Source organism: Oncorhynchus clarkii, chromosome 1, assembly GCF_045791955.1.
Source record: "Oncorhynchus clarkii lewisi isolate Uvic-CL-2024 chromosome 1, UVic_Ocla_1.0, whole genome shotgun sequence".
Classification (NCBI taxonomy): Eukaryota; Metazoa; Chordata; class Actinopteri; order Salmoniformes; family Salmonidae; genus Oncorhynchus; species Oncorhynchus clarkii.
Window position 1 is genome coordinate 24,848,783 of NC_092147.1, and position 16,038 is coordinate 24,864,820.

The 16,038-nt window shown below is 41.5% G+C and overlaps 1 protein-coding gene across 1 annotated transcript in view; it reads right to left on the minus strand.

The window, feature by feature from the left end:
* The window catches only part of LOC139415873 (cadherin-13-like), a 345,399-nt gene that overhangs the window by 120,563 nt on the left and 208,798 nt on the right, over window positions 1-16,038 (minus strand). The window contains exon 4 of the mRNA XM_071164006.1: window positions 5,824-5,964. Within this exon, the coding sequence (XP_071020107.1) occupies window positions 5,824-5,964 (141 nt within the window). The remainder of the gene's footprint in view (window positions 1-5,823; window positions 5,965-16,038) is intronic.

Here is a 16,038-nt window from a genome sequence, read left to right on the forward strand (position 1 = left end):
TAAGCCAGTACATGTCCAGGCCCGTCTGAAGTTTGCTAGAGAGCATTTGGATGATCCAGAAGAAGATTGGGAGAATGTCATATGGTCAGATTAAACCAAAATATAACTTTTTGGTAAAAACTCAACTCATTGTGTTTGGAGGACAAAGAATGCTGAGTTGCATCCAAAGAACACCATACCTACTGTGAAGCATGGGGGTGGAAACATCATGCTTTGGGGCTGTTTTTCTGCAAAGGGACCAGGACGACTGATCCGTTTAAAGGAAAGAATGAATAGGGCCATGTATCATGAGATTTTGAGTGAAAACCTCCTTCCATCAGCAAGGGCATTGAAGATGAAACGTGGCTGGGTCTTTCAGCATGACAATGATCCCAAACACAACATCCGGGCAACGAAGGAGTGGCTTCGTAAGAAGCATTTTAAGGTCCTGGAGTGGCCTAGCCAGTCTCCAGATTTCAACCCCATAGAAAATCTTTGGAGGGAGTTGAGTCTGTGTTGCCCAGCAACAGCCCCAAAACATCACTGGTCTAGAGGAGGTCTGCATGGAGGAATGGGCCAAAAAAACAGCAACAGTGTGTGAAAACCTTGTGAAGACTTACAGAAAACGCTTGACCTCTGTCATTTCCAAAAAAAGGGTATATAACAAAGTATTGAGATTAACTTTTGTAATTGACCAAATACTTATTTTCCACCATAATTTGCAAATAAATTCATTAAACATCCTACAATGTAATTTTCTGGACATTTTTTTCTTATTTTGTCTGTCATAGTTGAAGTGTACCTATGATGAAAATTACAGGCCTCTCTCATCTTTTTAAGTGGGAGAACTTGCACAATTGGTGGCTGACTAAATACTTTTTTGCCCCACTGTATGTATGTCATTAACTAGACAATGCAAGGTTATGGCAGCCCAACAATGCATCTGGCTGAGGATTGCGTTCTTGCAGATAAACTATTCATTTTACCACTTGCCCCCCCCCCCCCCGACTTTGCTGATAGCTACTTTATTGTGAACTTACTATGCCTGCAATATGTGGTTATCTTAAGATTAATGCACTAACTGTAAGTCACTCTGGATAAGAGAATCTGCAAAATGACTAAAATGTAAATGTAAACAAATATCAATTTGGCTACTACAACCCATACTTGGTGAAATTAATGCTTTAACTTTTAAAGTACTTGATCACTTACATTAATTAACAGTCACTTGAAGCTTGTGAGGCCATGTGAGGAAGACAATGGACAGAAATGTCATACATTCAATGAAAAGTAGATACAATAATGTGTAACTTCATACAGCAAAGTATTGTTGGTGGTAGGATGGTACTTTAACAAGAAAGGCTATCAGCTATTTGAATGGGGACTCTTCAGTGCTCCCTGAAGAGACGTCTTGTGTTCTCCAGACCTGAAGGACGGCACTACTCTGAACAAACCACTCAAGTGTTCATACACTCTACACAGACCCTCTCAGGACCACTGAGTGTCTGGCGAACATGAGAGGATTCCTATTCATCTCAATATCTAAATGACATGAGGAAAGATATGGAATGCAATTGGCCCTCTTCAGACACTGTGGGTTTAAGATCATGTTTATACACCACATGGTCGCTCATACCAAATGGCTTCGTCTATTTGAATACGATAGAGAAAGGAAAGGTTAAGCTAAACTACTGCCACTTTGATATACAGTACCTTGATATGTTACAAGGAAAACACACAAAATCTTATCTATTTGGATATATTTTGTCAGCACAAAGCATTCAAGCAGAAATAGAGATGGTCTGAACCCCAGGTTTCTTCCTGCCTCCTCCCCATCACTATCCTCCCACACGGACACAGCCCATTCCATCAAAGCAACAGACAGTATGGCAACAGTATGGCAGCTTTCACTGAGACAGCCAGCCCAACCCTGACAAATAGCCCAGCCTAGCACAGCCTGGCCCTGAGGACAGACCTCAGTGTTTCAGTTATCACCGTTAAAGGGGCAGTGCAGTCAAAAACTCAATCTCCTGTTTAAAAAAACCAACAATATTTCCACACTACGATGTCGAAATAACACTATCAAATTGTAAACATGATGATAATGCCCGTTTAGTGTAAGATTTTTTTGCCTGGAATTTGTCTTTTCAGGTGGGATCGAGTTTTTGGCCCAGAGCATGAAATCAAATTCTGATTATTCTGACCAATGACTAGTCTTCCTTTTTGCATATGTATCCTCCTACTTCGAATGGATAAGCGGGGTAGATCACAGATGACCACAGGTGTCAAACTCATTCCACAGAGGGCCAAGTGGCTGTTGTGTTTTTGCTCATCCCTCATGATGAATTAAGGTCACTAATAATTTAGGGTCTGTAGTGAAGCCTCTAGCACTGAGGTGCAGTGTCTTGGACCGCTGTGCCACTCAGGAGCCTGAAGTAGTAAGGAACTCGCCACACATGGTTGTCTAAAACCTGCAGACACTAGGCCCTCCATGGAATGAGTTTGACGCTCCTGCTCTAGACGATCCTATCCGCTAATCAGGGCTGTGTATGCAAATATATTTAAATGTGTATCAACACGCCCACGTGAGCAGACTGAGCATTTCAATGGCAAAAGGAGGCTCAGGGAAATAAATTATTACAAATACATTTGGAGTTATTTTTACGAGAAAAAAACACACACAGTGATTTATTAGACATGCAGTGATGATTTAAATAAAATAAACAATGTAAGACTGCATGGGGGCTTTGATATCATTATCATTTGGAGGGCATGCATATTCTCCCGTCACCATGGGGGAGCAAGGGCATGGATTGGCTGTCAGGCTCCCTGTGTCTCAGTGGCTGCTAAGAAACTATGAAATGGGCTAGTCAGAAATGAGATGCCAGTTATCACCCAGGGCCAGATGGGGGCCAGATGGGGTTTGCAGGTGAGGGGGTGGCAGCGGTACACTATCCACTTGAACCAGGAGGTAGTATCACCAGCCTATCCTCTCTGTGTCACCACAGGCTTTCATTAGGGAGACTTCAGGTCAAGCAGAAATTGTGTCATAGGGGCTGTTACGGTCCTCGGTCCTACTTTGAAATGTGTGCTAATGTGTGTTTTAGTGGTGTGGATCAGTGGTCAGAGCTGTACTGGAGCAGCAGTTAGACTACAGGCTGATATGTAGACTGACAGGAAGAGTCAGAGTCCGTCCATTGGTCAGTTAACAGCAGTGGTCAATAAACACATTTCAAAGACAGACAATGCACAGTAACACACACTGTGGGGTCTAGTTAGTTGTCAATGCACGGAGTGGTATTGGTTAGTGCTATATCTTTATTTTGAATCCCAAATAGGAACAAGGTCCAACAGAAGTATCTGTCAATCATTATGCTAAGATATTAGCATAGTATTGCATTGCAGAATAAATCAACACTATAAGACAATATAAGCCAGTGGTTTATTGCTGTTGGTTTTTATCAGGAGCGGCATTAATGTCCTACTATACATATTCTGTCTTTAAGGGGATTCCAAATCATCTTTTGTTGTTTCCACTCTCATAAAAAACTTGTTCAAAAAAAGTTAAGCATTGTGGATCCCAATTCCCCAAAAAAGCTTCACAGAATGTAATACATTCGTATGTATGAAAGAGCAATTTAGCCTTAGATTTAAAAAGTTGGGTGGATAGATTTACACAGGGCCCTCAGAGAAACTTGCTAAGGAGAACAATAGTGCAGCTCGACAGACTCATGAGTGTTTATAGTATATGTATGCCTATACACCAACCAAGAACACTATGATAGATTTACTAATGACTCACTGTTATATACTGTAGTCTGTCCATCTTTACCAGACATGAAACAAGTCCGTTCTATGATAAACCCACCCTGCCCTCCAGCTACACGGGACTGCATGGTGACCTGTGCGAGTCCATTTCACTCAGAATCTTTGATGAGTTAAAGTCAACCTGAACTTGTTAAGTGCATTTCCAAGTAGTTTCACACTGTGTGAGAGAGAAGATATGGAATACAAATCCAACAGAATTTCCTCTTTGAGAGGTGTTTAGATAGCACTAGAGAATGTGTAATACCTTACAAACCATGTTTGCCTTTGTGGAGTTTTATCATATCTCACTACTCTGTATGGGAATCATAGGTTCTAAAGTCTATTTCAAGAGTGCGGCGGCTAGGCAGGGTACTTTGTGAATCCCCTACTGGTTGACTTAAGCACATCTTCAAGTAGACTAGTGTTATGTGGAGTCATGCCAACACTATCAGCACCTGTGTGTACTGCAGGGCAGGAAGCCTAGCTCCTCTCTGATTGATGAATAATGAAAGGTAAAGCAGAACATGTCTTTCTCAGCATGAATGCTGCACATACACGATGCAAGAGATGCACTTCCATGTTTGTAGACAGAGTTTTCAGTTGAAAAACTTTCAACATCCAGAAGGATATGTTATTTTAAAAGGTTTTTCAAGAGAGTGCAGAATATTTGCACTCCAAGTGGAATTCAATATCTATGAATGTGCCCACATTCACATTAACATGTCCGCTCATGGACACCCACACCCACAATAGTTGGAAGTCATAAGAGATGATTCATGGCCAGGTTAGTGGCTGCTGAGCGGGTGGGGACTTATATTAGGAGTTTAGCACCTTAAATGGCTGTGTTTTTAAAAGGAACATTTCTCCACACTGTTAAACGGATCACCAGAAGAAAGATGGAGGCATTAAGTGAGGACATGGACAGAGTGCACCCAGCACGGCCCCAGCATGCCTACTCAGCCAGAATATTTAATTGTGAAGATCTCACAACGCTCTGACATGGCAATGCATTATGGGAGCCCGTCTAGTGGAGGTTGGGGTTGATGTGTCTCAAAGCCTGACAACAGCTCTGGGCATTTCCATTAAAAACCACACAACTCAACATTACGACCTCTCCTCCAGGGCCTGATGTGTTTTTCTTCACCTCAAGAAGAAAAAAAACAGCAACAGTTGCAGTTTTTTGAAAGACTCATCATGAGTTGGCACAAACAGGCAAATAGGTTAAGTTTGTTAAGTGCATTTTTTTCTGAATGACGGAGATAGTGTGGCTGGTGGATATTGGGTTACGTGTGCCATACAGGGTTTCTACTAGATCCTTGAGGCTGTGCTGACAAAGGAAACCAACACCATGATCATAGCAGCACAACACACAAACACACGCATATTTCCTTATCTCCCTTGTGAGCCCCTACCACCTGACTACTGTGATGTGTTGTTTATTACATGAGGTCACACACACACACACACACACACACACACACACACACACACACACACACACACACACACACACACACACACCCAGGACGACGACTGATGTGAGCTGAGCCTTTCCTCTGGCAGGCTCTGAGAATTATAACACTATCATTTTAAATTGGATAGCAGAGGACATGGTGGATAACTGGTGTGTGTGTGTGTGTGTGTAACCCACTCCATCACCTGGACGTGAATCAAGCCCGTCACCAGCTGTATCTGCGAACAGGGACCAATGACAGAGTACAGGGGACAGAAAGTGATGACAAGGACAGAGGACAGGGGACAGAGAACAGGGGATATGGCAGAAAGGACTGACAGAGTACAGGGGACAGAAAGTGATGACAAGGACAGAGGACAGGGGACAGAGAACAGGGGATATGGCAGAAAGGACAGACAGAGGACAGGGGACAGAGGACAGAGAGGACAGACAGATTTCAGGGGACAGAGAGAGAGAACAGGGGTCAGGGGACAAAGAGGACAGACAGGGAACATGGGTCAGGGGACAGAGAGGACAGACAGAGAACAGGAGTCAGGGGAACAAGCAGGGGTGCAGGTACTTACCAGTGAGTGGGTAAACTCTGGGGCGTGGTCGTTCTTGTCTGTGATGGTGATGGTTGCCGTGGATGTTCCTGTTAGTCCCACGTCTCTTCCCTTCATGTCCTGGGCTACGATCTCCAGCTCATACTGCGTAGTGGGGAGTGTCTGGAGGGACACACACACAGACACACACAGTGTCATAAAGTCTGTCATTATCACACATCCATTTCAGGGGTTACACACAACACAATCATCATTAGACACAGGATTGTGTGAGGAAGATCAAATTAATCCACTGAATACAAATGATAACAAATGATTAACTGACTGACAAAAAGCAATTTAGACTGAATGATTGCTACACCAGTGTGGATTCATTTTGGAGTAAACATATTCTAATAAAAACACACCCCCTTGGCGTCTTATTATGTTGACACTTTGTACATTTCTATCAAGCCTCTTAGAAAGCTCAGGAACAAAGCACCAGACTTTTGGAGGCATAGAGCCAGACAGGTACTGGAGTGTAATGATCACATAGTCACATAGCCCAAGTGACTCATACACACAAAACAAACAAAAGAGTGTTGCTACGGTTTGGTCTCCTGTCTGGGGGTGGTAGTGCAGTACTCTGTAGTCAACTAAATATGACATCCATTTCTTGACATTTAAATAGAACTAAACAGATGTCAAATGTCTGTTATAACATAAGCTTATCACATTATAGAAACCAACAAACACCCACATCATCTATTGGCATCTATCAGGCATCCAGGTCTTTTGCAAACCAGATGAAAAAATCCCCAAACAAATGTATTTACAGTCTGTGTAGAACACCTCTCAGCACACACGTATGGCAGTACGACACACAGTATTTTACGTTCATCCATTTTTAAATACCTAGGGGGGTGAGTTGCTTCAATACTTCCCCTTCAATGGCTCAGAAGACATAAGATCAAGGTTTGTATGCTTGGCAGACATGCAAGCGGCGTTATTAACATTTTTCTCCCAGCTTTCATGATGTGCTACATTAAAAGAGAAAGGATCCTCTTTGGAGCTTGGCTCTCCCGGATAATTCTAAGGCGAGGGAAGGCAGTGCGGAGGGACCCTGGAGGACAGAAGCTGGCCAGGCATTAGTGTATGTTGGAGAAGTGGAGTGTGATTGCAGTGCAGGTTAAATGCCAAGCTTAACTTGGAATATGTAGCTCTGCATACAGCATAGATTATTTTGTTGCGTTTAAAGCCATGGTTAATATTCACCTGCAGACTACAGAAGAAAAAAAAATCCAAAAGGAATCTTCAGTCCCCTCTTGGTTCCGGGTAGAATCTTTTTTGGTTCCAGGTAGAATCCTTGTGGGTTCCCTGTAGAACCCTCTGTAGAAAGGGTTCTACATGGACTGCAAAACGGTCTACCGGGAATAACGTTGGATTTGATCTAGTGCTGTTCTTTAACTGTGATTCTTGGCTGAGATGGAGATTTAAATCCAACTTATAACCAAAGCTTGAAACCCTAGGCCTACGCATTGTATATTTGAAAAAAGCTGTTGATGCATTTGCAAATGCTACATAGGCCTAAAGACTATCATTGATGATATGACTTATAAAGTATGATTACATTTTATTTGCTCTGTTAAACCTACACTTTGGAATGACTTCAATAGCAATATATTTAATTATCTAAGAGGTCTCTCAATAATGATTCTCACAATAGCACATTGATAGTAGTCAGTGGCAAATGCGTTTTTTTTTGTTGGCAGAAATGCATTCTGGAACATGTGAACTTGTATGTGCCTTAATAACAAACGTGTATGCCATCTGTAAATATGAATACATGTGTTAAATTACGAGCCAAGTTAGCTTTGCCCCGTAAAAAGACATAAACCTTCCCGCTAGCAATGATTGGCTGAGATAATGGGGCGGCAGGTAGCCGAGTGTTGGTCTAGTAACCGGAAGGTTACAAGATCAAATCCATGAGCTGACAAGGTAAAAATCTGTTGTTCTGCCCCTGAACAAGGCAGTTAACCCACTGCTCCTAGGCTGTCATAGTAGATAAGAATTTGTTCTTCACTGACTTGCCTAGTTAAATAAAGGTTACATAAAAAAGAAAGTAATAATGGATGGGCTGGACATGCCGAGAGAGGAGTTCAGATTGGTCTACCTTGTAGCACACCTCTCTCTATAACAAAGGGTTGCATAGTACATGTAAGTAATCCTTTCTAACACGGGTTTTCTGAAAGATATCATGAATAACTACAAAAGTGTTGCTCTTTATTTTCTGGAGGACAGAGTTTTTAAATCAGTGGTGGAAGCCCGTGGAAGCAGAATATGATAGCTAAGGAGATGGAGAAAATTCTGCCGTTTGATTGCAAAGATGCGGAGGAGGTCGCAAAGAGAACACAGAGGGGGTTGTATATTATTATCAGTGTAACCCCTGCAATGGATGTGTGATAATGACAGACTTTATGACACTGTGTGTGTCTGTGTGTGTGTCCCTCCAGACACTCCCCACTAAGCAGTATGAGCTGGAGATGTTGTTGTATAAAACACCTTCAAACTAAGGAAAACAATGGCATCCGTGACAGAGAGGGAGAAGCATTTATCCACGTATACGAGTATATGGATAAGAGAGTCTAGCTAGCTATGTTTTCAGATATTAAACGTTTCTAATTTTGTCAGGAAGTTGTTTTCATTGCAAGTTAAAGTGTACTGTTAGCTAGCTAGCTAATATTAGCTGGATGGCTGGCTCGCTATTTAATGTTACATGTATGATCTGTGTAGTAATATTATTCATATCTCAGATCAATTTGCATTGTTAGTTATAGCCTAATTATAGCCTAATGTTAGCTAGCTAGCTAACAAGGCATCTAGCTAGCTAACAAGGCATCTAGTAATGTTATGAGTTGGGATTATGGTTAATTGTTTAGCTAGCTAGCTACATGTCTAAACAGAATACTCCGCTATGCAAGGTACCATGTGACAAATACAATTAGATTTTATTTGATATAGCTAGTGTGTGTTTACCAGAAATGGTAATGTGAAGAGCAATATGACCTGCACCAAAGTCAAATTAGGATATAATGTTAGGCCAACGAGACAGTGTCAAAGTTAAAACATTCTCTGGTAGAATGCCCTGCTTTTATTTAGTCTGCTATTTTCTGTAATTAGCTTGCCATTAATTGATAAATAATTATCTTGTAGTGAATTTATTTTCCTGTAATAATTAATACAAATTAGCTCAAGTTAAGACGATGTCAGCTATATGATGTGGTCATTATTTGAACTGGCTAGCCACCTAACTTACTGTTAGCTAGCTAACAAGCTAGAAACAATGTTTAGAACATTGCTTTTAGAGGCCTGGTTTGCTAGATTGACATATACTAAATAAATGTTGAACCAGATGGGTTTATTGCTGTTAAAATACACAAGTTTTGGACCACCAGGTTGCTGATGTCATGCATGTGAATCCTTAAAGAGATGGATAGGGCCAAGGCTTAAGAGCAGTAAATATACTTCTTAAGTAGTTTTTTGGAGTATCAGTACTTTACTTTATTTTTGACAACTTTTACTCCATACCTAAAGAAAACATTGTACTTTTTACTCAATACATTTTCCCTGACAACCAAAAGTACTCGTTACATTTTAAATGCTTAGCAGGGCAGGACAATTCACACACTTATCAAGAGAAGAACACTTAGTCATCCCAACTACCTCTGGCCTGGCACTCACTAAACACAAATACATATTTTGTAAATAATGTCGTGTTGGAGTGTGCCCCTGGCTATCCATACATTTTAAAAACAAGAAAATGGTGTCGTCTGCTATGCTTAAATTTTTGGGATAGGGGGCAAGGCAGCATTTTCACTTTTGGATGAATAGCGTGCCCAGAGAGAGTGTTGGATAGAAAACACTCTGAAGTTTCTAAAACTGTTTGAATGATGTCTGTGAGTATAACAGAACTCATATGGCAGCTGAAAACCTGAGAAAAATCCAACCAGGAAGTGGGACATCTGAGGTTTGTAGTTTTTCAAAGCTTTGCCTACCGAGTACACATTGAGATATGGACGATATGGGCTTCCTAGGGCTTCCACTAGATGTCAACTGTCTTTTGAAACTTGAATGAGGATTCTACTATAAAGGAGGGGCTCTTGAGACCTGTTTGAGTCAGTGGTCTGGAATAGTGCCTCGGTCTCATGACGCGCGCTCCCGACAGAGTTACCTCTCGTTCCAGTGACTTTCTGAAGACAAAGGAATTCTCCCGGTTGGAACATTATTGATGTTTTATGTTACAAACATCCTAACGATTGATTCCATACATCATTTGACATGTTTCTAAAGACCTGTAACGGAACTTTTCGAGTTTTTGTCTGGATGAAATGCTCACGCCTCATGAAGATGGATTACTGGGCTGAACACGCTAACAACAAGTGGCTATTTGGACATAAATGATGGAACTTTATGGAACAAATCAGGCATTTATTGTCTAACTGGGATTCCTGGGAGTGCCTTCTGATGAAGATCATCAAAGGTAAGTGAATATTTATGGTGTTGTTTCTAACTTTGTTGATTCCAAAATGGTGGCTATTCCTCTGGCTGTTTTGGGTGCTGAGCACCGTTCTCAGATTATGCTTTTTCCGTATGCACATTTTCGAACAAAACATACATGTATTGTGTAACATGATGTCCTATGAGTGTCATCTGATGAAGATAATCAAAGGATAGTGATTCATTTTATCTATATTTCTGCTTTTTGTGACTCCTATCTTTGGCTAGAAAAATGGCTGTGTGTTTTTTCGACTTGGCGGTGATCTAACATAATCATATGTTGTGCTTTAGCTGTAAAGCATTTTTGAAATCAGACACAATGGGTAGATTAACAAGATGTTTATCTTTCATTTGCTGTATTGGACTTGTTAATGTGTGAAAGTTACATATTTCAAAAAAATATTTTTGAATTTCGCGCACTGCCTTTTCATCGGAATGTTGTTGAGGTGTTCTGCTAGTGGAACCCCTGTGCTAGAAAGGTTAAATGATTTATACTTTTGATATATATTTTTTAGAAATTACATTTACTTTTGATACTTAAGTATATTTTACTGGCTGACTTTCACTTTTACTTGAGTAACTTTCTATTAATTAAGGCATCTATACTTTTACTCAAGTATGACAATTGGGTACTTTTCCCGCCACTGCTTAAGAGGGTGTGAACGATGCTGAATGGGTGTAGACAAAGAAGAGCTATCCAGTACGTGTACCAAAACATTCAAGAGCCATTTTCTCAAAAGTGGGGTTACAAGTGTATCAACTTTCAAAGCAGATTTAGTTTCTCATTGTTCCTCAACTGTAGTGTATGATATACAGTACCTCTTTACTTTTATCCAATGTAAGAAAGCACAATTTCAAATTTTGCTGCATAACACCGAATCGAGCCGGTCGGTCACAAATTAATAGCTGTAGATCAGGGTGTGCTGCCCAGCCTATTGTTTTTATAGCGGATACAACGTTAAAGAGCTGATGTTGTTACAAATTCAACATATTTTATGCATGGTTTGTCAATGTTGAAAATTGGTTACAATTATGACATAATCACGAGGTTGAAATTTCACCCTCAAAACAACAGTTGATTCCTTAATTTTTTTAAAATGTAGATTCAACGTCCCAATACATTGACAAATTACGTTGAAACATCATTGATTCAACCAGCTGTGCCTAGTGGGTAGGCACTATGAGATGAATCTATACAATTTATTCTGTGCAAGTGAAATAATCTATACTGAAAGATACTTCATTTTTACCCATAATCACGGAAATGTTTCAAAGCAAAGACATCATCACAATATGATTCTATTAGAGTCAATTCTGTAATGGAATATAGATTCATGAGATGAGGAAATGGAACTACTAATACTTCTTCTAATTGGCCATTTGTGTAATGACCCTGCCCACATTACCAACCTTGTCCAACCCCTCTACTGTCTCTCCTGTTCTACTGGTCTCATTAGAGAGATGCTCTTTGTAAACCACACACAGTCACACACACAGTTACAGTCTTACACACACATGCGCAAACGCACACGCACGCAAACACACCAGGCCCCGCTGCAGTGGCTCAACAACACTAGACAGGAGTGTGACATCACCTGTGTCCTCCACCCTCTCTGCCTCCATTCTATTTCTCCTTTAAAACTCTCTATTTTCACATCTCAAATCTTTCCCACATAGCCTCTTTATTGTGGGAGTAACAGCCTAAAACAGGGCCTATCAACAAGGGGGCCATGCTGGATCTTTGAGACCAAGAGAGGAGAGGAGGCAGTAGGCAGTGAGGAGGGCCTGCTCCGTTCCTCTCCTCTCTGCTGTTCCTATCACTGATAACATTGGGATCGATCAGACCCCAGGTAGGGGGAGACCAGACGATCAATGCCTGAAGCCCCTCAGGCACATTTTAATTATCATGTCAACACAGAGTGATAGTGTAACATAGACACTGGAAAAAGTAGGCTACAGTACATAAAGTCTGTCTGGAAGTTCACTGCTGGGTATGTATATTTATACAATATATGTACTTAAGAATTACGTTCCCGAAACACATGTTTCTCGATTATGCTGAAGCATAAGCTGCTTTACTATTACATTATACAATCAGCCAAATACTTCACTGTGGCATTCATACAGCACTGTAACATTTGAGAAAGCAGTACAGTGCAATACATGAATATCCTGGAGTCCAGTCCTCTAGCCGTGATTATGCATACACAGTACAAACACTGAGCTCTCCCATGAATACAGTATGATGCAACAGGAGTGTTCTTACCATTGTATCTCATTACATCTCCCTGTGTTTTCTCTCCTGGGCCTCGCCACACCGCGCCACGGAGACATCCTCAGCACAGCGGGAGACTCTTTACATCAATGTGAAGTAAATCTAGGCTCCTTTGACCCCCACGCCCCACCTATTCCACTCTTCTCCTCCACTCCCTTCTACTCCCACGCACAATGCTCTACCCTACGCCAGACACAAATCTTCATTCCTCACTCATGAACTGAGCTGTTTACTGGTGTCCCTGTCAAAAGTATACCACTATATAGAGAATAGGGTGCCATTTCAGATACACAGTATGTATGCAAGAAGCAGCAGCACAGTAGGTGTTTATGACACAGATACTGGGTGACAGAGGTGTCTGTGACAGTCAACTGAGGATATATCAAACCCTCATAAACAGATGGTCTTCCACAGACCTGTGAGTTGAGAAAAAACCCAGCTCCATCTGGAAGAGAGCTGGGCTCAGAGACACTTCATCTCACTGGCGTCACAGAACACCACAGAGTCCTCTTATGGCGTGACAACGTCTTAATGACTAGTGTCTCTCGTGTTTACTGTATTAGAGAACTCTGGGAATACTTCACTAACATGCAATATTTTCCATGATATGAGGGTCAAGGAGCATTCACAAATGAGATCGCAGTGTGCCAGCAATTACACCAAAGTGGAGAATAACATGTTCTCTGTAAGTGCATTAATCATCTTTTCACAGAACTAAAGAATAACATGGCATAATTGCAGTAAACGCAGCCAGCCACGGGACCGAACAAAACTTAAATTAAATTGAACATCTCAAATTAAATGACAGGCTTTTAAATATATGTATCCCATTATGTGGTCATCCGATTTTGTGGTTATCCGATTTTCTCTTAAAATAATTCCACAGCTTTCAGGAATAATGCCATCACAAAGTAAGTAGAGACGGGAGCGTAGAGTCAGACAGAGGGGTTGTGTTCCACTGTCTCAGATACTACATTACCTTCATAAATAGGTATGATGCCATAATCAAAATTCCATTAGCTCTTTCTTTTCACTCTGGGCCCTTCAAAAGAAGATGGCTCCCCTTGCCAAACCTTTGGGTGATTTACAATTACAGGTTAACACAGGAACCAGGGTCATCCTTAGGGGTTTACCAGAGCCAGAATTACCCCTTTTTCTCCCCAATTTCGTGGTATCCAATTGTTGTAGTAGCTACTATCTTGTCTCATTGCTACAACTCAATCTTGTTACAACTCAATTAATCAGTAAATCAGTAAATTATTTTGAATATCCAAAAGTCACAACAGCTCCTTCATTTTGTTATTTTCCTGTCACCACTCCGCCAGGTCCTCCCTGTAGTAGGTTGTAGTAGGCTGTCTCATCAATGTTGTGTCGTCAGCAAACTCGATGTTTGAGTAGGAGTCCTGGATGAACTGGGAGTACAGGAGAGGGCTGGGGCCTCCGTGTTGAGGGACAGCGTGATGGGTGTGTTGTTGCCTACCTTCACCACTCGGGCCGGCCTGTTAGGAAGTCCAGGACCCAGTTGCACAGGGAGGGGTTCAGACCCAGGGCCCTGAACTTAGTGATGAGCTTGGAGGGTACTATGGTGTTGAAGGCTAAGCTGTAGTCGATGAACAGCATTCTTACACATGTATTTCTCTTGTCCAGGTGCGGTAGGGCAGTGCAATGATGATTGTGTCGTATGTGGATCTGTTGAGGCGATATGTGAATTGTAGTGGTTCTAGAGTGTCGGGTAAGGTGGAGGTGATATGGTCCTTAACTAGTCTCTCAAAGCACTTCATGATGATAGAAGTGAGTGCTACAGGGCAATAGTCATATAGAATAAGCCTTATGACATTCTCTCACAAAGCAACACTTTTTTTCTCCCACCTTTACACCTCTCATTTTTATTGTTTTTCTTCGTGACTCTCTTTCATATCTCTCACTATCTCACCAAAGAAAGACCAAGTTCAACTTTGTTCTAAGCTATTGAATGATGCTTTTCTTTTTTTCTTTTCTTTTAATCATATCCCATTCCCTTTCTTTACTTTCCCCGGCTGTGATTCCACCGCTGTTCACCCTACTGTCTCTCTTTGAATGTCTCCTACCCCCTCATGTGTTCTGTATGTTTTATGTTAAACAGGGTGTATACTTTCTGCTAGTCTTTCAGATATCTTCATTGACATCTTCACACATCTTTCAACGATTCCTCAAAAAAACATCTCAATCAATTTTATAATGCCCTCTTTTTCAGTTTTGTAGTTAACCAAGCACATTTATCCTGAGGCCTTGCTGAGGTAGGGAAGTGGTAGACAGAGGGATAGAGAGAGTTTTGTATCTCTGTTGATATGGGACCACTTTAAGACTGTAAAACACTTTCACTGTCCTTCCTTCTGGTAGATTAAGCAGCAGGGAGAGAGAGAGGGAGAGAGGGTGCAGTAAGTACATATCTCTGTCTGTTTCTCCCTCTGCTAGAATTGTGCTATCTTCCACAGCAACAAAGGACCTCTTGACATTCATGCATATCAACTACAGTTCACTGTTAAACACACACACAGTCGCTTTCTCTTTCTCTCTCTGAACTTGATACGAATTAGAATGGGAATGGGAGCAATGTTCTGAGAACAAATCCCATTCTCAAGTTACTACTTGCACCATATCAGAAAAATGTTTTAATCAATCAACCTATAGTTTTATCTCATCTATAACAAAGCTCCTGCCAATGGCCCAGGGCTGTTAGAGAGGCATTAATGGACAATACAGTACACATCACAGCTCAGAGCTCAGTTCATCAGATCATCAGATCATGGCACATAGCCTGCAGCCCCCTGTCTGTGTCTGCTCAGAGTGGAGCCAACCTGCTAGGCAGTGAGCGGATCACACCAGGGGATCCAGCTTAGGCACATCACTCTGGACCCTGGCAGCTAACACACAACATTCTCACAACCTTGATGTGGGCTTGATTCCATCCACAGCAAAAAAGAAAAGTAGCTGGATGTTTACCCAGGAGAGCTCACTTGGCTCTCTGCACTATCTGCCTGTAATGAGGGGCCTTTGAAAACAAAGGCTGCCTCTCCTTCACTATAACACACACACATGTACACACTCTCTCTTTCTCTGTCTCTCTGTCTCGCTGTCTCTCTCACTCTCTGAAGAACAGAGAAATAGTGTCACCAAGAGGTGTGGATTCGAGTCACATGACTTGGACTCGGGTCTGACTTGAGTCACAAATTTGATAGAAAATGAAACAACTTGAGACTTGACTTCAACTTGGAGCCTCAAGACTTGGGACTTGACATAGACTTGATACTGATGAATTGAAATGATCTGGCCATGTTTTGTAATGTTTTGTCACTCATTTTGTGGCACAGAGTCTCTGTGGGATAGGCTATTCTCCATTTGCAAAAAAAAACAACAGATTGGCTAGTGAAATGCACACTCGGGGG